The sequence below is a fragment of the Kockovaella imperatae genome (assembly GCF_002102565.1).
Source record: "Kockovaella imperatae strain NRRL Y-17943 chromosome Unknown BD324scaffold_6, whole genome shotgun sequence".
Lineage (NCBI taxonomy): Eukaryota > Fungi > Basidiomycota > Tremellomycetes > Tremellales > Cuniculitremaceae > Kockovaella > Kockovaella imperatae.
The window spans coordinates 543,207-561,987 of record NW_019028946.1 but is presented as its reverse complement, the minus strand read 5'-3'; the positions used below and the strand labels follow the sequence as shown (position 1 = coordinate 561,987).

Here is an 18,781-nt window from a genome sequence, read left to right as displayed (position 1 = left end):
TGCCGAGGATCACCGACAAAGGAATGGTACCATGCATATTACAATGACGTCTCTTTCAACTTCTTGCGCAAATCTGCCAACTCTGACTTTAACTCTTTCGCCTTGGCCATGGCCTCCTCTACGTTGCCCTCGACCTTACCAGACTTGAGAGACGCTACAAGCTTTCCTTGGGCCTCGACTCGTGCTTCCAAATCCCGCTGTTCAGGAGATTTGAGCTTTTCCGACTCGGCGTCCTTCTCCTTCTTCTTGCGGTTCAGTTCAGCCTGCCGAGCAAGATGCTGGGCCTTCTTTTCCGCCTTTTCGTTGAGGAGAATATCCGCGGGACGAGGTACTTTGCCTCCTTCAGGGTGTCCGTCAGGTCCAGCAGGGTCGACCTTGTTGGCCACGACGGCGTCACCTCCAAATTGCTGCTGCCACTTTTTCTCCTGCTCCCCGTTCGCATTGTCAATCTTCTTAAACAGGTGCTCGGCTTTGCCGATGGTGTGACCAGGAAGAATATCTATAGAGAAGGTATTCGGGAGACTACGCGCCGGAGCATTGAGTTGTCGCAAAATTCCATCAGTGATGGACGGCATGAACGGTTGGAAGACCACACTGATGAGGTAGATCAAGTTGATGGCGTTGAGGAGGACCTCGCCGCAACGTTCAGGGTTGTTGGCGAGGAGCGCATTGTCGAGACCTGCCTCGGCAAGGTATTGGTTGCCTCTTCCGGATATGCTCATGGCGGTTGCAAGACCAGCCCTGAGCTTGGTCTCGTCCATATTACTGCGATATTCGGCGAGACGGGCGTTTATATCATCGACGAGAGCGGGGTCGAGCGAAGTTTCAGTTCCAGGGACGACCGAGTCGAATTTGGCATTGACGAATTTTATCACCTGAAGTCAGCGCGAACCTGATGAACACTCACTCTATTGACGAAGTTGCCCAAGTTTGCGAGTAACTCGTTGTTGTTCGCAGAGATGAAGCTGGACCAGAGGAAGGCAGAATCGGCATTCTCGGGGCGCTGAGAGATGAGGTAATATCGCCACACGGAGGCAGGTTGGCCAGTCTCCTGTGCGTTATTGCCAAAGACACTGTCGTCAGCGACACACGACAGGTTCGCTTACCCAATATTCCGGCTCTTGCTGAATTTTGTGTCCTCATAGTTGAGATATTCTGAAGTCAGCGGGATCGTCTTTCTCACTCACGAGTTGATGAGATGTTGTGCAGCATAGTCCATTTGCGTCCATCACCAATCAGCATCGAGGGGAACAGGACAGTGTGGAAGTAGACGTCTGCTGTCAATTCAGAACCGGGAGTGAACTCACTGTCTTTTCCCATGAATTGGTAGAGCTCAACATTGTCGGGATTCAGCCACCATTTCTCCCACTGGTCAGTGTACGTGGCAGTGATGGACGGATATCCAATCGGTGCGTCAAACTATCATAAGCAGAGCAGATTAAATGCTACCCACCCAGACATCTACAGGTCAGCGCCATTCACGATTGTAACTCACAAATGACTTTGCCCTCCAATGCCTTGTCCTCTTCCGCAATGCCCACTTTTGGAACCTCGACTCCCCACTTGAGATCTCGTGTGATGGCACTCGGTCTCAATCCCTCACCGAGCATTCTCGGCTCGACAATCTCTCCCTTGTCCGTGATGACCGCATTGGATCCCCAGCCGCCTTTGACTCTGGCCTTTTGCATCCATTCTATCAATCTAGGTTGCAAGAGGTCCAAGCGGACGCAAGCGTGAGTGGAGGGTTTGACAGAGAGTTTGTGTGATTTGTTGCGTTTACATCGAGGTTGGAGCAGGGCGGTAGGGGAAGAGAACGTCAAGGCACATTTGTCGCATTGGTCACCTCGGGCGTCCTGGCGTTAGCCTGGCTAGCATAGTGCCTCACCTCATAGCCGCAATTCGGGCAGGTGCCTTCGACAAATCGATCAGCGAGGAACATTTGATCATCTTCGCAGTAGGTCTGTTCAGAGGTCTCGAGTTGGAGGAGGTCGTTATCGTGCAAGTTTTTATAGATCTGTTGTGTGATACTGAGGTTCAGACGAGCAACCCGATTTGACCTACACCATGTGCTCTGGAGTTGATGTCCTTCCCCATTTATCAAAGCCGATCTCGAACCACCTGAGGTCAGCAGGGGATTATGAAAGGCTTCTCACTTGTAGATATCCGTATGAAGTTTGTGGAATTTGGTTGTCAACTCCATAGGTGTGACACCTTCCTCCAGCGCCTAGAGGTGAGCAAGAGAGTATGAGGGAAACCCACCTTTGTCTCGGTAGCAGTACCATATTCGTCGGTTCCACATATCTGCCTTCAGCGACGAAATGAGGCTAGACTCACGTATAGCGTTGGCACGTTCAATGTCCGGGAGTACCTCGCAAAGACGTCGGCAGAGAGAGTGGATCTGCAGGTAAGACTAGACAGCGAAACATTTCCTCACCCAATGATGTTCCCAAGATGAGGAACATTGTTGACGTCTTTGAGATCAGCAACACCTTTGCCGCAGACTCACAAGGCAGAGCAGAAGTGATGAGAACGTTTCGCTGTCCATCCTTTGGCAACCTATCACTCAGCTCAAAACTCCTCTGTAGGACTCACACTGGCCCTTTTGCCGAGTCATGTACCTCAAGAAGCAGCCCTGGGGCTTGTCTGATCCGCTGGGTCCCCATATTCCAGCTGAGAGCCTTGAGAGCTCGATATGAGATCCGAATGGTGAATGGTGCGAGTGATAGGTATGGTTGTTCGACTCAATGTTCAGCTCGCCGGGTCGAATGTTCAAAAGTCAATGCCACGTGAAATTTAATTTTTGATTGATGCTTCTCGTGATCTACACTGTACCAACATGTCGGCATTGGCAGCGAGGAGGGCGAGACAGGTAGCGAGGGACCCTTCTCCGGAGCCAGAAACCAAGAAGAGAAGAAGGTCTAAAGGGAAGGAGAGGGCCTTTTCTCCGAGTCACCCGGTGGCCAGTCGTCCGGTCGAATTATACGAGTCCTCGGATGAAGAGCCCATTGCAAGTAGCTCGAGGGTGTCGCCGGGCCCAGCGATATTCGCCCGGTCGACCTGGGTAGCAGATGGAGAGAATGTTCGAGTCGAAGACTCGAGACTGCTTGTGCAGCTTGGACAAGAGGTGAGCGGAACCAAGGCTCGAGCTGATGCTAGTCCCTTGTCCTCAGCGGAACATTTTGCATCACTCCAGTGGACAAGCCTGTTGACATGCTATCTACCACGCTGAAGCCCGGCATCGAGTATCGAGTCTTCGCGCCGACATCTCATCCTCTACCAGTCATCACGAGCAAAGGCTCAACGCGACTCCAAATCAGCGAACTCAGCACTGGCGTTGAGCAGCTTGGGGTGCCCGGTTTCAGTGCCATTTGGCCTAGAACGAGCTTCGAGGGCGTACCAGGCGTTGCATTGGTGAGGACATGGAAATGGGCTGACTGATGAGAAGATCTCGGATGAATCCGATAGTCCAGTGTATCCCTATATTGAGCCAGAGTCCTGGCGGGATGCCTTAGACACGCTGAACGATACGCCAGTCGTCATGATACGTGGTCCGAAACGATGTGGCAAGTCCACGTTCGCCAGGGCGGCCTTGAATAAGCTTCTCGAAGATCATGAGAGGGTCGTATGGCTGGAGTGTGATCTAGGGCAGAGTGAATTCAGTTGCGGAGGCGTCGTGGGTTTGTGGACAGTGACAGAGCCTGTGCTAGGTGAGTGAGGAGTTTGACGAAGCTCATGTTAGGTCCTGCATTCACCCATCCGGCGATACCTACTCGGGCCTATCACCTGGGAGAGTATACGCCGTTGTCATGTCCCGAAGCATACATATCGGCGATTCGGCAGTTGATCGACTACTATCGCTACGAGATGGAAGGGCCACTGGTCATCAACACGCAGGGATGGATCAAGGGTTTGGGAGAAGACCTGCTGAAGGCAATCGAGTCGGCTGCAGAGCCCACCCATGTCTTTACATTCGAAGCGGAGGGAGGATCTCCACCAACCTACACGGTGCCGCTGGGAGGTATCCATCGCATACTGCAACCTGCACCGACTTCACCACTTCAAGCACGCTATACGCCTTCCGACTTTCGCATTCTCGGGATGATGTCGTACTTGAAGGCGATGTTAGGTGAGGGTAGGTGGGGAGCGAGTCAATCATGGGAAGTGAATATCCCCGGGACCATTCAGAATGTCTATCTGGTCGGGCAGGGATCCGACGGAGTAATCAATGAGGATTTGGAGCTTGCTCTCAACGGAGCTCTTGTGGGTTTGCTCCAGTCTGAGCCTGAGGAGACCATCTATGAGCCGGGACGTCGGCCTGACGGCGTGTTTCTGGGCTACGGGATCATCCGATGGATCCAGCCATCATCGTTGGGCTTCAAGGTGGCGCTCTCAAGTCCTCTGCCATCAAGTGCTCTTGCCTCTGTCAATGCGATCGTCAAGAATGGGGCGATGGAGCTCCCACTCTGCGCGCTGCTAGAAGCAGGAGAGGACGTACCGTTTGTAGATTACTCCGCTATTGAAGGGCCAGGACTCGAGAGACGGCGCATCAGACGGAACATTATGCGGAAAGGCATGTAGAAGTCCGGGACAATTCGGAGTAGGCAGCCTCTCTAACCGTTTACGTAAACGTCCGAACAACACTTGATGGAAATTTCTCATCGATCCGATGTGCCTGCTTCCATTGCAACCGACTTTCACGTCTAAGAATCACATGAAAGACGATCTATCTTGGTCAAACATCGGCTCATCACCAGTTCATCCCTCCATAAGTGATTTCCAGGCAGCTGCAAAAGCCCTCGTGACTTGACTTGCCGAGATCTCACCCGGTTACTTTGATCCGAAAGTTTTACCGACTTGGCGTCGTCCCCCCTTCGCCCTCCACCCTTGCCCCCCCTCCTGTCTCCTCATGACTGCTCTCCATGATCCGACATGTATATACAAGTCGACCTTTGTATATAGTTCAAACCCCTCGTTGTACTCAAGTCCGCCTTTACTACTACAGGCTCTCGACCCCCGCTCTACCGTACGATCCCGGTCGATTCAGGAAAGGGGCCAGACCTGAGATTTCGAGTCATCTCCCACCCGGTTATTGCTGGTACCCAAATCATAACGATTATCCCGTTGTCAAACCCCCCGACATGACAAAAGTGTATACATCAGAGCTCAAATCGCCTCAGCTTCCTCGAAGCTCCATCTTCCACTATGTCTTTCCACCGAAACAGAAGGGAAGACCGCACCAATGGTACCCCACACCAAGCCCTAAAAGCATTTCCTTCATTGATGGATTGACAGGCAAGGAGTTGCTTCGTGATGACATCCACATTAGAGCTTTGTGGGCCAATGCCGGATTGCGAATCAGAGGGGTCAAGCGAGGCGATGTGGGCATGATATTCGGTCCAAACAGTCTCTTCTGGGTTGAAGCGCTTTGGGCGATCCAGGCCGCGGAGGCGATCTGCTCCCCAGCCAATGCCGCATAGTGAGTCAAAGGTCTGGATGGCGCTGATGGTAGCCCTCCACCCGAGCTCGCCCATCAGATTGAGAATAGTGGAACTTCATTTGTCATGGTCGCACCGGACAACGTCCCCGTATTGGAAAAAGCCATTGAACTTCTATCACCCACGGCCAAGGCTCAGCTCTCGACCAAACGGATTATTCTCATGTGCGACTACAAGGACAAACCCCCCGGGACACCATACAGCTGCATGCAGGAGCTGTGGGGAGAACAGGCCAGACCCAGACAGATAAGCGGGGGTGAAGAAAAGGAAATCGCGTACCTGTGCTATTCAAGTGGAACCACCGGCAAGGCGAAAGGAGTGATGACGAGTCATCACAACATGCAGTGTCAGGTCCAGGCTCTGTACTCGTGTCACGAAAAACTGTTCCCCAGCAAGGACAAGATTTTGGCCGTATTGCCCTTCTCGCATATTTACGGATTGACCCTGACGATTCACTTCCCGTTGATCTATGGTGTTCCGGTCGTCGTTTTGCCCAAATTTGATCCCGAGACGGTGTTCAAGGTCATTGAAAAGGTGAGAGGATCCCTCGAAGACTTCACTGACGCCAGTACCGCGTGACGTTCTTCTTCTGTGTTCCACCAATGCTCATTGCGATGATGAACAGCCCAAAAATGGCCCAGTACGATCTATCCTCGCTTCGCGGTCTCATGCTTGGAGCTGCACCTTGCGATGCCAAATTGATTGAAAAGTTTGAAAACCTCTTTCCCAAAGTCAAGGTGTCGGAAGGGTATGGAGCCACAAAAGTCGACCGACCATCTCTTCGGATCACCCAGGGCTACGGTATGACCGAGACCTCGCCCGTGACCCACTTGATGACTTTGGAGGAGGGACACACGCACAAGGGCAGTATCGGTAAAATCATGCCCACGATGCAGGGCAGACTGGTCGACCCGGAAACGGGCAAGGATGTGGCTCAGGGCGAGCGAGGAGAGCTGTGGGTCCGAGGACCAAGTGTGATGAGAGGATACTGGAAGAATGAAGAGGCGACCAGAGGAACATTTGCTGCAGGTGGATGGCTCAGGACGGGCGACATCGCCGTGGCAGATAAGGAGGGTTACTTCTACATCGTTGATCGACTCAAGGAGCTCATCAAGTATAAGGGATTCCAAGGTAAGTCCGAAGGATTATCGAAACTCGCTGACTTTTAGTGCCTCCTGCCGAGCTGGAGGCTTTGCTCTTGACCCATTCAAAGATTGCTGATGTCGGTGTCATTGGTGTCTGGGACGCCGAGCAGTCAACCGAGATGCCACGGGCCTACGTCGTGCCCAGCGGAGGACTTGCAAATTTACCAAAGGATCAGCATGAAGTGTTCAGTAAGGCGATTGTCGACTGGGTCGCGGATCGAGTCTCCAATCACAAGAAGCTCAGAGGAGGTGTGATCCTGCTGGCGGAGATACCAAAGAGCCCGAGTGGAAAAATCTTGCGAAAGGATCTGAGGGAGCTGGCCAAGAAGGATGTGCAGAAGGGTCGACAGGCCAAGTTGTAAAACTCTCATTATGAAATTCAAAAAACCGTCTATGCTTCTTATGCTTCGCAGGCTACATACATGCTTGACGATTACAACAATTGGAAAACTATCTCCACGGAGCGCGCAATGCTCTAGGCCACCAACTCTGCCTCGACACGCTCGCTTGGCTCTCCAAGTTCATTACGCTTGCGATACGCCAATCTCGCCGCCTCCACAGCCTTAAGCTTGTGGGCCCGACCGGCCGATACTGCACCTGATTGTCGCTTGGTGGACCTCGCTTGATCTGCGCGGATGAGGTCGGATGAGAATCCAGGGACAATACGTCCTCCGGTCATTTCTGGCGTCAGTCTGGACTTTGATAGACGAACTCACCATAGGCTAGCTGTATATCCTTGCGATCCACTGTGTCAGACTTGCGATGCTTGGCGAGAGCGCAGCTAAGATTAGCCACCAGCTCGATATGTTCGTCAGCGAGCGTGAGGAGGAACTTGGTAGGTCAGCGAAAGAACTCCGAGCAACTCACATTCTCCACCTCTCGATCGATCTCTAGACCCCGATCGACACTCGCGGCTAGCTCTGAGATTTTCCTCTTCTTCTGTCCAGGGAGGCCCGCCTCTTTGGTCCCCTCGTCCTCTTCGTCCACGTCGACCTCCTCCGCCATGGCCGTGAGAGCCTCAGGCATGCGTTCAACGAGCACGCCAGATAGCACTGGTGCTATGGACAGGGTCGATCGGGGTGCTTTGAGCGCACGCTGTAGTTCGGATAGCTTTTCACGGAGTGAGGCATCGTATTCAGACGAGGGCTTCCAGGTGACCTTGTTGAGCAGAGAATTGGTTCGATCGAGTTGTTGAGCAATTGCGTCGTTCATTTGGCGCATCCGGGCGTCATCGGTCGCCTGCGCCTTCATCTGTTGGAGAAGCATGTGGGGACGGACGTCCGAGCCCGGTGCAGCAAGCGCGGCTGCTTGATTCGCATTGACAGGGATACCCTGACGGATCATATTCTGTATTGCCTGAGCCTGAGCTTGGATCTGGGGAGGGGGAGTAGGATTAGCCGGGGCGGCCGGGGATACTGGAGATGCCGCTGCATTGCGCTGCTTGCCAGGTGGGATGTGAAGATTCTGGGGAATATTATTGGGAATGGGGAAAGCCGGTCGGGGTGCTTGATTGAGGGCGGACAGCCACAATTGACGCTCTTGCGGACGCTTTACATTCAGCAAGGTCCGATGGACGACTCACTTGTTGGAACGCAGCTTCACGCTGCTGCTCGGTCATCCCTTGAAGCTTGCTGAGTGTCGCTTTGAGCTGCTGAAGCTTTTCCACGGGGATGTTGGGTGGAGGACGCGGAGAGGGTGCGATGGGCACCTCGTTCAGTTGCATCTGAGCCTGGAGTTGGCCTTGAGCTTGGGCCTGCGCGCGAGCGAGTGCCGCAACGTGGTTAGGATTAGGAACTGCGGGAGCTTGAGCTTGAGCTTGGGCCTGGGCTTGGGCTTGAGCCTGAGCTTGAGCCTGTGCCTGCATTTGTCCTTGAACTTGGGCTTGGACCTGAGCCTGAGCCATTTGAGCTTGAGAGATCTGACGCTGCAATTGGATTTGTTGGATTTGCTGAGGAGTGAGATTGGGGTAGTTAGGACGAGCTTGGTACTGGAGGTATTGCTGGCCAACGGGATTTTGCAAGTTGCGCTGGACGAGGTTTGCAGCTTGTTGAGCTTGATATCTGCTCATCTGTTGTTGCCCCATCTCTGTTGCCATGAGTGCATCAAACTGCGGGGTCAGCGCGAGATTGTGGGCTCAGGCTCACCAAGTTTTCGTGCTCCGGCGCGAGCTTGCCCTGATTCTTGTATTCTGCTAGCTTTGGAAAGTTGTCGATGAGCTTCTTCATTCCTGCAGTGGCGGAAGCATTGGGAAATGGGACGGGTTGGATGGATGCTTGCGGAGACGCCTGCATTGGGTTGAATTGCAAACGAGAGGCCGCGGCGACCATTTGTTGTTGTTGCTGAGGTGACATTTGTTGCAGTTGCGAGAACTGAACGTCAGAAGAGTCTCCAAGCTTGGCTCACCATCTGCTGCTGTGCCTGTGGATTCATCATGGGCATTTGTCCCTGGGGCATTGGACGAGGACTGGGCTGAGATTGAAGGGGCATTGCTTGGGACTGGGGGGGAGGCTGTGGTTGCGGGATCTGCTGGACCTGCTGCTGTTGCTGTTGCTGCTGTTGCTGCTGCTGCTGTTGTTGTTGTGCTTGTTGTGGAGGCGGCGGCGGTCTCGGTTGCGGCCTCTTCTGTCCCTTCTTCTGCTGATCGTTGAGCATATTGGTGACCTTTGCTCTGAGCAAAAGCATCCGCTTATCCTCTGGAAGCTGGCGTTCATGTTCATTGAGGATATTGGGATACTTGGCGAGGAGGTTTTCGAGGTTCACCGTGGAAATGTTGGACGGGCCCGACATGGTGTGAGGGGTAGATGGGGAGGTATTTACGGGGCGATGCTATGACATGGAGGACAATTTAGCTGGGTGGAGAGGCAGCAGGGGATGCTACAGCTGGATGCGATTGGAGGTAATAGGGACGAACGATGAGGATTTCAGACCGTTTTTTTGGACGCGGGAGGCACTCGCTTTCTTACCGGTCAAAGTAGTCTGGTTTCTGAGAACATGTATGATCGTGGACGGAATCTATCGTGCGGAGGTCAGATCCTGGCGAGAGGCCATAGCTCTAGTACCTTCAGATCTGACACAGCCAAGCTAAAGTGGTCCTGCGAGGATGCTCCCAGCGACAGAAACTCATGCAGGTAAGTTGCCTGGCAAAGTGGCGGAGATCTTGGAAGAAGGGATATTAGGCCATTGAGAATCGAGCCTGCTTGAGAACGAGCGCCAGGCTCCTGCCTGTCAGCGGTCGCGGATCAAGACTCGGTATTCATGGCTCGAACAGCCTACTTTCCCTCCAGAGACAGCTAGCGCATCAATTGCCAGCTTACGCTCGAAGGCCCATTCTCTCCCGGCAACCCATTATCCCAAGATCTGACTCCTAGGTTGGGCAGCAATATCACAGTGTGGCATGGGTCGTGGTACGCACGAGACCAGGGTAGGACCCTTCCACGAACATGTACTACTTGCCATCAAGTTGCATCGCGTTCAAAGGTTTACATTCGATGCAGTATCTTCTTTTAACGCTATGGGCTTGCCACTTTCCGTTGCGAACCAGATCCCGCAGCTAATTGCAGTCTCGTTGCGGGCATAGGATTCCACTCCAAGGAGAGAAGGCTCGTCTCTGGCTTGGATTCGGTTATGAGACAGACCTTGCAAAGTTTCCCCTCCTATCAATCAGGCCGTCGGTCCCTTGACCTGAAGCCATGTCAGCGCCGGAGCAATAAGCGGCCAGTTTTGACGTCGCGTATTGAGCGAGCAAATTTCATCCAGACAGACACGTCAGAGGTCTCTTCACAGGCGTCTTGAGTAAATGATCACTCGCATCAGTCAGGTCGGGTAGGAAGTCTAAGCGCAGATGTAGAGATGGGGTGAAGGAATCCAGTCGAGATAGGTTTTTGGGTCCCAGAGATGTACTGGCATTGTTTGTTGACTGTGTGCCTTCATGACGGTCTTGACCCCTTGCAAACATGTCTTTGTGATCCCTGTCGGGAGGAACACTTGTCTGCCTGCAGAACATCAAGAGCCGTCTCTTTCTTCGAATGAATCGGTCAAGGCCTTGAGACACCAATCCCAGATCCGTCGACATCTACTCACAAGTGACAAACGGGAGGTTGCGACCGACAGGCTGGATTGCTTCGAGAGAGGACCCGGAAGTGACTTAGTGTCAGTAAAGAGGGCTCACGAATCGCGTTGAGATGATTCAAGAAAGTCGCCGACATGGCGCTGATTTGCTTGTCTGTTAGCGCATCCTACTCTCATGCTGAGTCCGGGACCGGCGCTCAGGAGCGTGCCGGATCTTCTGTTCACTCATCCTCAGTCCCACTTCAACGTCATTCTCGATCAGGACAGCCAGCGCTTAGTTATGACCCCATGAATTGTCTGCTTGCCGTGCCAGACCGAGGTCCAAGATTTGATCTCGAGTCTTCAGGATGTCTAACCGTATGGAAGCACCGTCGGTAACTCTTGCCCACCTCAGCCCGGTGATGACAAGCATTGCATAATGCGGTGGATGTGAATCCGATGCATATCGAAGTCGTTCCATACACACTATTCCGCCCGGCTTGGGAGGTCTGCGCGATCACCGTATGTTTTCATATCTCCTCTAATGCGGAAATGTACAGCACTGGGTCTGTTAGCCTTCAAACCTGGACGAGCTTCTGCTCACCGTTGTTCCCTCTCAGAAAGCAGTCCCCATATCTCGCCGTGACTTTGCCCTTGCTCCACTCTTCAGTATCCTCCAATGCGACGTTCATGTATCCATCCAGGCATGTCAAAAGGCCTGAGGGGGATCAGCAAAGATTGGACAGAGACGTGGGGAATCTACGTCGTGATCACTCAACTCACCATGGTAGTCTATTCCATTTCCGATCCTGACCTTCACCCTCTTGCCCACAATGTTCTTCAGGAAGTCTCCCGGTGATCCGCCTGGCGGCCCACCACCCTGAGGTTCAGGCGATGCAGACATGATGAGATGAGTGAGAGACGAGTGGGAGGAGTTGGTCAGAGAGAAATTGTGGTAATCGTAGAATGGAATTCAAGTGGAGGCAACGATGATGCTGATTCGTCGTTAAATCCTCGATTGATTCATTCTACCTTGACTTGCCACCAACTCGACGGACCCCCCGCTCATCCACCAACTCACTCGCTCGCCTCATCATGTCACTCAACACCCTCTCCATCACCTCCATGGACCGCTTCGATCTTCTCCCGGGCGAGCACGTTCTGACCCCTCGTCACACTGCCGATATCGAGCTGAAAGTACCGGCCACCTTGTCCGGTCCCAAACGCACAGAAACGGCTGATGGATTCCTCTGGGTCACAGACCATCGAGTGAGGGCCCCTCAAAGTTTGGAGTCACTGACCTTCAGGTTGTGTTCGCTGCCCGGACAGTTGTTGCAGCCTACGACGCACCGCCTCAACTTGAATCGCTCGTGATACCTTATGTAGGTCAAGAATATCAAACGCCGCTGAGAACAGACCACGCTGCTCAAATGTACATTCAACCTCCCAACATTCTCAGCAAACCACTTGTTGATCTCCTTCCTCCCTGACCCGGAACTTGGAGCTGCTTCCAACCTTCCGGCCCCAGGTCGTGGATCCAGCCTTGAGGTCAAAATCATCGTTGGCGATGGTGCGGGACATGGAGTCTGGAAGCGTATTGAAGGGGAGAGGCAGAGGCATGAACATCATCGGAGTCAGGGCGAAGTGCTGCGTGAGTATGAATGTCGACTGAACTGACAATCAGCCGCGTACAGCTCGTGAGGTTGGGCGAGATTGGACCAGGGCAGGCCATGAAGAGGCGTTCTACAGAGGACCAACAAGACCGAAGCTTCCCTCCAGTGTCATCATTTTCTTACCGACTCAAAGATTCACGACTCGATAGGAAGACTTGATTCGACTCAGACGCTATCAGGCATGGTGGCGGATGAATCGGGCATCGTAGACTGCGTTGGGAAGGGTCGAGCGGTAGGGGATACATACAATTAAGGCGTCAAAGGCGGCCTATTCTCTCGCTAAAGTTCGCTACATCTTTCGAGGATACCACCACACTTCCGTGGCCTCGCCGCGCTCTGCAGCGGTCTTCACCACTCTCACATACTTCCCGACGAGCTTGTCCCTCGCCTTGTCATCTCCATCCCTGACCAATCCCCTCAAAAACGGTTTCATCTCCTCGGCCAACCATTTAGGCCTTGTCAGAAACAAGTCGGAGAATCGCGTAGCAGGATCGAGCGAGAGCTCATGGACGGGGAACGAGGTGATGGTTGTATTTCTTAGATCAGTCTGGGTCAGGTGATTGCCCTGTGTTTTGTTTGGCGTGAGCTAGATCACCGGTCTCAAGAACCCCACCTTGAGCAGATCCAAAGTTGCTAAATGTGCCCATGTATCTCCTACTTGCTCGTGCCAATCTGATTCAAAAGTCTCCGATGGGACGGGTCCACTGAGGCGTGCTAAGAGACCTAGGCCGATCTCCCGTATCACTTGCTCGAGGTTACAGGTCCATGTCCCATCATCTACCTCGCCAAATAGGTCCAGCACGACAAGGACAAAATCCTCCGTCAAGTCGTGATCGCTCAAGGTTGATAATATCGGCTTGATGGGGCATACCGAATTCTTCCCATGTACCACCAGCAACGTCAATAGTATGTTCAATAATGGTACCAAATGTCTCGATGGCAACATCATCATCCGGCCTTGTCATCAGTCTCGATCTCCTGTAGCCCCCCAACCCACCTTGGTACTCCACGACATTTCTCTCCTTTAGCCCCATCTCTAGCTCCTTCTCAGATGCTTGAATCACACTCCCAAGCTGATCCCTCGTCCACATGTCCCTCTTTCTCTTCTTCGAGTCCATTCCTTCCCACTGAGACGGCTTGAGTAACGTCCTTATCCGCTCGAGATCCGGAGCCCGAGGGACGCATTCAATCACTTGATGACTCGTATCACGTATCTCCAGCGTCGATCTACTACCGCCCGCATCTCTACAAACCAGTAGTGAGTTGGATACGAGGACAGAGCGAAGTCCGAATGTCGCGTCGGGCGTACATAAGACCGCATCATCCGTTGGTTTGCCCCTGATCGTCAAGCTGCATGCAGTTCAGCTAGGGGGCTGCCTTGAGCCCACAATACCCACTTGTAATTCCCCTTGACTTTCTTGACAATCTCCAATGGTAGCTCCAACAGCTGATATCTCTCCTCACACTCGACTCTCGGCAACCTCAACACGACATTGGACTCTGGCAACATGATATGAGGTTGATGATGATAATGATACTACTGTACTGTACATTTTGCTCGACGCGTCACAAAGAAAAATAATCTTCTAAAGAGTTTATCTAACCTTTTTATTGATCTTCACTCCGCTCGCCCGGCGGTGGGCTGTCCGTTTTGGCGAAGAAGAACTCTGTCACCGATCCACTGCTTATCAGCCATGCTCGCAACAGATCCTCACTCACCTGAAGGTCCTTGGGAACTTATTCTTCCCATTATCCTCTGCATCCGTCTCCTCTTCTATACTCGTCCTTACTGGTGTTCCTGGCCCACTCTCCCCCTGTGCAGCTCGCTTGGCCTTCTTCGCCAGATGCCGCCTAGCCGTCACACTGTTACTGAACAGAGGCAGTAGGTATCTCTCATCCAGCGCGGTGAACCATTGACCATCCTTGAAGATCATGCCGGGTTTCGGAGGAGGCCCAGGCGCTGGCTGAGATTCTTCATCATACGCCAAAGGCTCGGCGTCATCCGACTCCTCGTCCGAGTTGGTAGAGAATCCTGATCTGGAAATGGTGCGGAGACCACTCATCCTCGCCGGTCTCTGCATGTCCATATCCTCATCCTCGTAATCTCGACCATTGGCTCCAGCAAATCGTCTACTACCCGGACCCAGCGTCAGCGCAAGGTTGCCGTGTCGGCTGGTCCATCCATCGTCCTCATCGGATGATCCATCCTCATCCTCTACACCAACTCGGATGCCTAGTACTTCCAGCATCCTCGCGGTAGTGCCTCCAAACACCACTACTGTCAAGACACAGACCACCAAGATGGTCGTCCGCAGCGCATTTGCATTTTCTCCACCAATTCCTGCAGCAAGGGCTACGCCGACCGCGCCTCGCAGACCAGCCCAGAATAGCATCATCTGGTATGAATGAGGGAGTTCTTCGTGTCGCTGACCGCGTGTATGGTACACCCAATTGATGAGTTCGGAAAGAGGGAATACTGCAGCGTAACGCGATGCAGTGACGGCGATCTGAGATCAGCGTTGATTGGCTTGGAGGCTCACCGTCGAAACGAGAATGAACAATGGCTTGAACTCCTGCGTGTCCTGGATCAACAGATTCAATCCGAGGTAGATGAAGATGAAGTTTTCCGAGAGTTGAGCCAGAACCGCAAACATGTATTTGGTCGTCCTCTGTGTCCTTCTCGACATGGTATGGTACGCATAGTGCTTGAGCGTGATTCCACAGAACAGAAGGGAGACAATACCACTCATGCTCAATCCGTTGGAGAAAAAGTAACTGGTGTAGGCAACCAAAGCCACGAGACAGCTCTCAATGGCGGGATACGACGCAAGGTGCGAGTGCTTGAGACCTAAGGAGCAGCAAAGTCCAAAGGCGACGCCTAACAGCATGGAGATGAAGAATGAGAAGAGGAAAATGCCGACACCGTGGAAGAGAGAGGAGATATAGATATCTTCGCCGTGGAATCGAGACAGGGTCCTGAAGTCAGCTGAGTAGCCTTGGGACGTTACTCACTCGTACATGACGATGGACACTGCATCGTTCAATATGCTTTCCCCAAAAATCACCGAATACAACTTTGGATCTACCTTTGCCTGGTTGAAAATCGACAGAATCGTTACTGGATCCGTCGCAGACAGTGTCGAACCAAAGATGAGACACTCTAACAATGTAAATTTGAGACCCTCGAGGCCAAGGAAGGACCAAATGTAGACGAGCACGCTGGCGTCAGCTTTGCAAACGCATTTGACCCACCCTATGCCAACGGCAGAGATAAATGTCCCCAGAAACGCAAACGTCAGAATGACGCCAAAGTTGCGAAAGAAGTTTTCCTTAACGTCAGTCTCCCACCTCGTCAGGGACTCACCTGCTTGAGCTCATACCCCGAGTTGAGGATAATTGGTGGTAGCAGTAAATTGAAGAACAAGGTGTGTTTGAAAGTCTACGATAAGCGTCGTCCCTGGTGCTGACCCACCAGCATCTCTCTGATCAGATGCCCCGGGGCAAGCCGTATGATCAGTCCCACAACCATTCCCGCAACGATAGAGATGACCGTCTCATGTACCGCCCTAATCCGCTTGATTTGAAGATAGTATGAAGTGATCAAGGCGCCTATGAGCAGCACACAGAGAATGCAAAGTCCCCATCTGATGTCAGCTGAGGAGTTGAGAGCTGACGTACGATGCGTAAAATTCCTCGTCGATTGGTGAAGCTGGCTCGTCCGAAGGCGGCACAGTGATTGGGTTGGGCATCGCAGGTAGACGTGGTATAGAGAATAGTGAGGGACAACGGTGAGATTGTACATGTCCCGTTTATGAGCACGGCGTCCTCCGCAACGTACAAAACGTTGAATGTGGCAGGCACGATTCCTGGAATGAGGTGGAAGTACCTGTCGGTTGCTTTTAGTGTATGACCCAGAGACTGCATGAAGAAGACATCTATATATGTACAAGTATGAGGCTGAACAGACGCTTGATACAGCCCTGGAGAATTCAAACAGACTGACGATCAAAGGACTCGTCAGACGGGACGATACTAATACAACATGTGTGCTACCGCCTGCTCAACTCTGCCTGTGCATCCTCCAACTGCTTCTTGACCAGGTCCAGCTCTGACTTGGCGATAGAGAGCTGGAACTGAGTCTGTGCAGCTCTATCATCCGCCTCTTGGAACGACTTTTCCAGTCTTAGCGCCCTCGCCTGTTCTTCTGCCAATTGAGCTTGAACATGAGCCAAGTCGGCCTAGAGTCGATCAGTCATCTTTGGCTATGATCGTCCTCACCTGAGCATTTGACCTCTCTTCTTCCTTCTTCGCCATCTCAGCGTCATGTATGTTCGCCCTCGCGCTGAGCTCTCCTAGGTACTCTGCCGCTCGACGTAAGAACGTGCCTTTGCCCATCTTTTCTCCTCCTCCCGGAACATGCTTGGCTATCTCATTTATGCCATCATTGATATTCTCCCTCCGCCTGCGCTCAACCTCTTTCTGCATGGTCAGCGAGCACTTTAGGTCTTTTCTCTCACATGAGAATCCTTCTTTAACCTGGTGCTCTCCGCCGTATCATCCTCGCCACCATCTCGACTTTTCCTTTTGCGCCCCCTCGGTGCGTCTGGTAACCGCCTCGGCCTGACATCATCTTCCGTCGCTATTTCCTCTTGGACGTCCATCTGCTGCTCTTGCTCTTCCTGCTCTTCCTGCTCCTCCTGCTCTTCCTGCTCCACATGCTCCATCTCCTGATGGGTTCTTTCTGCAGCCTCCATCAACTCGTTGAATCCCTGATGCTGGACGGACGGTTCAAACAGTCCTTCGTCGCCGGTGCTGAAGGCAAGTAGACTCGCCGCATCGTCGGTACCACTCTTGACGACGTGTTGAGCTAAATCACTCAATCTCGACTGGTCGGCCAGCGTCGGGTCCACGTTGGGATCATCGAGGCTGTCAAGAGTTGCAGAGTCTAGACTAGGGTCAAGGACAAAGCTGTCGAGGGGATTGCGCCGGGTTGAACGGGAGGCGGTGGCGGACATCATGAGCGTAACAAGTGTGACTCGTGACGTATATGAGGACTCTCCCGAGCCGGGCTCGCTTCACAGATGAAAATGGTAGATCTATTCTCTCTTGCGCAATTGAGCGTGATATATAGACAACTAGAAGACAGCCGCGATGAGTTGTTGATCAGGTGACCTGGGGAAAAACGTTTGCAGCGCCAAGGGAGGGCGGAAGCAAAAATGGAAATGCAGCTGTCTACCGTGGGAAACTGAGGCGGCACCGGACAAACGATTCGATTGTATCCCAACTACCTTGGCGCATCATGACGACCATGAGACCCATCCGTGCGATCCAAACTGCCAGACGGGCCTTTTCATCCTCCCAAAATGCTCATTACATGAACATTCCCACTGTCATTGAGCAAACTGTGAGCTCACAAGCACTCTAAACCCCAAGCTTACCCCAAGGCTCGGGGGGAAAGATTTTATGACATTTATTCCCGACTGTTGAAAGAACGGGTCATCTTTGCAGGCCCAGTGAGTCCGTCTTCAGCCGCGCGCCCCAAATAGCTGACTGAAGACAGGTCAATGATGCTTCTTCCGTCCTCCTTTGCGCTCAATTGCTCTTTCTCGAAGCGGAAGACTCGACGCAACCCATCAAGCTCTATATCAATTCTCCCGGTGGCTCTGTGACGGCTGGTCTGGCCGTATACGATACCATGCAATACATCTCGGCACCCGTTCACACTTTTTGTCTCGGATTGGCAGCCAGTTTCGGTAGTATACTCCTCATGGCCGGCGCCAAAGGCCATCGTTATGCGTTGAAAAATTCATCCGTCATGATTCATCGTGAGTGGTCGACATGATTGAACACAAGACTGATGATCAGAACCTCTCGGCGGCAGTACCGGTCAGGCCACCGATGTTGCTCTGCACGCGAAAGAGATTCTGCGTGTCAGAGATCAATTAACGAAACTCTACGCTCAGCACTGTACGCGGACTGGCGAAACAGAGTCCAGTGCGATAGAGAGATTCACAAAGGCGTTGGAAAGAGATTACTATATGATCCCGGAGGAGGCTAAGAATTTTGGCTTGGTAGATCATGTCGTAGACAGCAGGACAGATGTGCCAGAGACAAAAGAGACAAAGTAGGCTGAGGCTGAGAAGATCCCTTTTGCCTTCGTGGCAGTGGCAATCGCCCACAGCAAGTGAGTGATAATCTGTGGCAATGTGAGGAGATCATAGGTTTATAGACGTCATACTCGTGCTCTTGCATGTACGTCGACATCATTACTGTCCTGGCCTTGGACTGCATCATCACAGGTCGAGGCAGCCAGCCAGTCAGCCAGCCAGCCAGCCGCTCCTCTGAGGACAGCTTATGCCCGCCGCCATGACCAGCGCGATTGATTCCGCGCTAACCGGTGGATAAGACGCGACTTTTTATC

General features: G+C 52.7%; 10 protein-coding genes across 10 annotated transcripts; 4 read left to right on the top strand and 6 right to left on the bottom strand.

Moving 5' to 3' along the window:
- Positions 1 to 38: 38 nt before the first annotated feature.
- On the bottom strand, positions 39 to 2,663 carry BD324DRAFT_650858 (putative Methionyl-tRNA synthetase; the record flags this gene model as incomplete). The annotated part of the gene is made up of 15 exons (XM_022018220.1): positions 39 to 875; positions 908 to 1,073; positions 1,107 to 1,155; positions 1,188 to 1,274; positions 1,308 to 1,419; positions 1,454 to 1,461; positions 1,496 to 1,853; positions 1,886 to 2,027; positions 2,062 to 2,118; positions 2,154 to 2,224; positions 2,260 to 2,301; positions 2,335 to 2,398; positions 2,435 to 2,471; positions 2,507 to 2,556; positions 2,593 to 2,663. The coding sequence occupies 15 exons, from the start codon at positions 2,661 to 2,663 to the stop codon at positions 39 to 41; spliced, it is 2,151 nt and encodes a 716-aa protein (XP_021871290.1).
- Positions 2,664 to 2,929: 266 nt separating this feature from the next.
- Positions 2,930 to 4,749, top strand: BD324DRAFT_435981 (hypothetical protein). Its single transcript, XM_022012780.1, has 4 exons — positions 2,930 to 3,124; positions 3,171 to 3,411; positions 3,446 to 3,707; positions 3,740 to 4,749. The coding sequence occupies exons 1-4, from the start codon at positions 3,069 to 3,071 to the stop codon at positions 4,576 to 4,578; spliced, it is 1,398 nt and encodes a 465-aa protein (XP_021871289.1). The 5' UTR covers positions 2,930 to 3,068; the 3' UTR covers positions 4,579 to 4,749.
- Positions 4,750 to 5,138: 389 nt separating this feature from the next.
- On the top strand, positions 5,139 to 7,002 carry BD324DRAFT_642167 (AMP binding protein; the record flags this gene model as incomplete). Its single annotated transcript, XM_022017469.1, has 5 exons — positions 5,139 to 5,476; positions 5,510 to 6,029; positions 6,065 to 6,232; positions 6,290 to 6,626; positions 6,665 to 7,002. 5 exons carry the CDS (start codon positions 5,139 to 5,141, stop codon positions 7,000 to 7,002), a joined length of 1,701 nt encoding a protein of 566 aa, XP_021871288.1.
- Positions 7,003 to 7,115: 113 nt separating this feature from the next.
- BD324DRAFT_650855 (hypothetical protein) lies at positions 7,116 to 9,427 on the bottom strand (the record flags this gene model as incomplete). Its single annotated transcript, XM_022018219.1, has 6 exons — positions 7,116 to 7,321; positions 7,357 to 7,471; positions 7,508 to 8,188; positions 8,223 to 8,747; positions 8,785 to 9,009; positions 9,044 to 9,427. The coding sequence occupies 6 exons, from the start codon at positions 9,425 to 9,427 to the stop codon at positions 7,116 to 7,118; spliced, it is 2,136 nt and encodes a 711-aa protein (XP_021871287.1).
- A 1,724-nt stretch (positions 9,428 to 11,151) lies between these two features.
- BD324DRAFT_435376 (hypothetical protein) lies at positions 11,152 to 11,779 on the bottom strand. Its single transcript, XM_022012778.1, has 3 exons — positions 11,471 to 11,779; positions 11,292 to 11,405; positions 11,152 to 11,249 (listed from the first exon to the last, which is right to left on the bottom strand). The coding sequence occupies exons 1-3, from the start codon at positions 11,589 to 11,591 to the stop codon at positions 11,218 to 11,220; spliced, it is 267 nt and encodes an 88-aa protein (XP_021871286.1). The 5' UTR covers positions 11,592 to 11,779; the 3' UTR covers positions 11,152 to 11,217.
- On the top strand, positions 11,642 to 12,667 carry BD324DRAFT_435347 (hypothetical protein). Its single transcript, XM_022012777.1, has 4 exons — positions 11,642 to 11,956; positions 11,995 to 12,069; positions 12,104 to 12,338; positions 12,372 to 12,667. Exons 1-4 carry the CDS (start codon positions 11,783 to 11,785, stop codon positions 12,386 to 12,388), a joined length of 501 nt encoding a protein of 166 aa, XP_021871285.1. The 5' UTR covers positions 11,642 to 11,782; the 3' UTR covers positions 12,389 to 12,667.
- BD324DRAFT_579683 (sister chromatid cohesion protein Dcc1) lies at positions 12,650 to 13,870 on the bottom strand (the record flags this gene model as incomplete). Its single annotated transcript, XM_022013401.1, has 4 exons — positions 12,650 to 12,925; positions 12,974 to 13,317; positions 13,358 to 13,710; positions 13,758 to 13,870. 4 exons carry the CDS (start codon positions 13,868 to 13,870, stop codon positions 12,650 to 12,652), a joined length of 1,086 nt encoding a protein of 361 aa, XP_021871284.1.
- Positions 13,871 to 13,895: 25 nt separating this feature from the next.
- Positions 13,896 to 16,279, bottom strand: BD324DRAFT_625396 (Sodium/hydrogen exchanger family-domain-containing protein). The gene is made up of 8 exons (XM_022015796.1): positions 16,039 to 16,279; positions 15,833 to 16,004; positions 15,725 to 15,799; positions 15,613 to 15,689; positions 15,373 to 15,579; positions 14,901 to 15,336; positions 14,080 to 14,867; positions 13,896 to 14,041 (listed from the first exon to the last, which is right to left on the bottom strand). Exons 1-8 carry the CDS (start codon positions 16,107 to 16,109, stop codon positions 13,969 to 13,971), a joined length of 1,899 nt encoding a protein of 632 aa, XP_021871283.1. The 5' UTR covers positions 16,110 to 16,279; the 3' UTR covers positions 13,896 to 13,968.
- Positions 16,265 to 17,511, bottom strand: BD324DRAFT_625393 (hypothetical protein). Its single transcript, XM_022015795.1, has 3 exons — positions 16,878 to 17,511; positions 16,639 to 16,839; positions 16,265 to 16,598 (listed from the first exon to the last, which is right to left on the bottom strand). The coding sequence occupies exons 1-3, from the start codon at positions 17,376 to 17,378 to the stop codon at positions 16,410 to 16,412; spliced, it is 891 nt and encodes a 296-aa protein (XP_021871282.1). The 5' UTR covers positions 17,379 to 17,511; the 3' UTR covers positions 16,265 to 16,409.
- Positions 17,512 to 17,587: 76 nt separating this feature from the next.
- BD324DRAFT_625390 (ATP-dependent Clp protease proteolytic subunit) lies at positions 17,588 to 18,634 on the top strand. Its single transcript, XM_022015794.1, has 4 exons — positions 17,588 to 17,764; positions 17,805 to 17,873; positions 17,921 to 18,185; positions 18,226 to 18,634. Exons 1-4 carry the CDS (start codon positions 17,660 to 17,662, stop codon positions 18,486 to 18,488), a joined length of 702 nt encoding a protein of 233 aa, XP_021871281.1. The 5' UTR covers positions 17,588 to 17,659; the 3' UTR covers positions 18,489 to 18,634.
- The last annotated feature ends 147 nt before the right edge of the window (positions 18,635 to 18,781 follow it).

Bases quoted from the DNA above. Each gene is read 5' to 3' on its own strand.
- BD324DRAFT_435347 (XM_022012777.1), top strand. From the start codon at position 11,783: ATGTCACTCAACACCCTCTCCATCACCTCCATGGACCGCTTCGATCTT. The intron at 11,957-11,994 runs GTGAGGGCCCCT...ACTGACCTTCAG, and splicing joins TCTGGGTCACAGACCATCGA to GTTGTGTTCGCTGCCCGGAC. The intron at 12,070-12,103 runs GTAGGTCAAGAA...CGCTGAGAACAG, and splicing joins AATCGCTCGTGATACCTTAT to ACCACGCTGCTCAAATGTAC.
- BD324DRAFT_435981 (XM_022012780.1), top strand. From the start codon at position 3,069: ATGGAGAGAATGTTCGAGTCGAAGACTCGAGACTGCTTGTGCAGCTTG. The intron at 3,125-3,170 runs GTGAGCGGAACC...CCTTGTCCTCAG, and splicing joins TTGTGCAGCTTGGACAAGAG to CGGAACATTTTGCATCACTC. The intron at 3,708-3,739 runs GTGAGTGAGGAG...AGCTCATGTTAG, and splicing joins AGTGACAGAGCCTGTGCTAG to GTCCTGCATTCACCCATCCG.
- BD324DRAFT_625396 (XM_022015796.1), bottom strand. From the start codon at position 16,109: ATGCCCAACCCAATCACTGTGCCGCCTTCGGACGAGCCAGCTTCACCA. The intron at 15,800-15,832 runs GTGGGTCAGCAC...CGCTTATCGTAG, and splicing joins ATCTGATCAGAGAGATGCTG to ACTTTCAAACACACCTTGTT. The intron at 15,337-15,372 runs GTGAGTAACGTC...AGCTGACTTCAG, and splicing joins GTGTCCATCGTCATGTACGA to GACCCTGTCTCGATTCCACG.
- BD324DRAFT_625390 (XM_022015794.1), top strand. From the start codon at position 17,660: ATGACGACCATGAGACCCATCCGTGCGATCCAAACTGCCAGACGGGCC. The intron at 17,765-17,804 runs GTGAGCTCACAA...GCTTACCCCAAG, and splicing joins CCACTGTCATTGAGCAAACT to GCTCGGGGGGAAAGATTTTA. The intron at 18,186-18,225 runs GTGAGTGGTCGA...ACTGATGATCAG, and splicing joins TTCATCCGTCATGATTCATC to AACCTCTCGGCGGCAGTACC.
- BD324DRAFT_625393 (XM_022015795.1), bottom strand. From the start codon at position 17,378: ATGATGTCCGCCACCGCCTCCCGTTCAACCCGGCGCAATCCCCTCGAC. The intron at 16,840-16,877 runs GTGAGAGAAAAG...CTGACCATGCAG, and splicing joins GGTTAAAGAAGGATTCTCAT to AAAGAGGTTGAGCGCAGGCG. The intron at 16,599-16,638 runs GTGAGGACGATC...GATCGACTCTAG, and splicing joins AAGAGAGGTCAAATGCTCAG to GCCGACTTGGCTCATGTTCA.
- BD324DRAFT_435376 (XM_022012778.1), bottom strand. From the start codon at position 11,591: ATGTCTGCATCGCCTGAACCTCAGGGTGGTGGGCCGCCAGGCGGATCA. The intron at 11,406-11,470 runs GTGAGTTGAGTG...GATCCCCCTCAG, and splicing joins AAATGGAATAGACTACCATG to GCCTTTTGACATGCCTGGAT. The intron at 11,250-11,291 runs GTGAGCAGAAGC...TAACAGACCCAG, and splicing joins CTTTCTGAGAGGGAACAACG to TGCTGTACATTTCCGCATTA.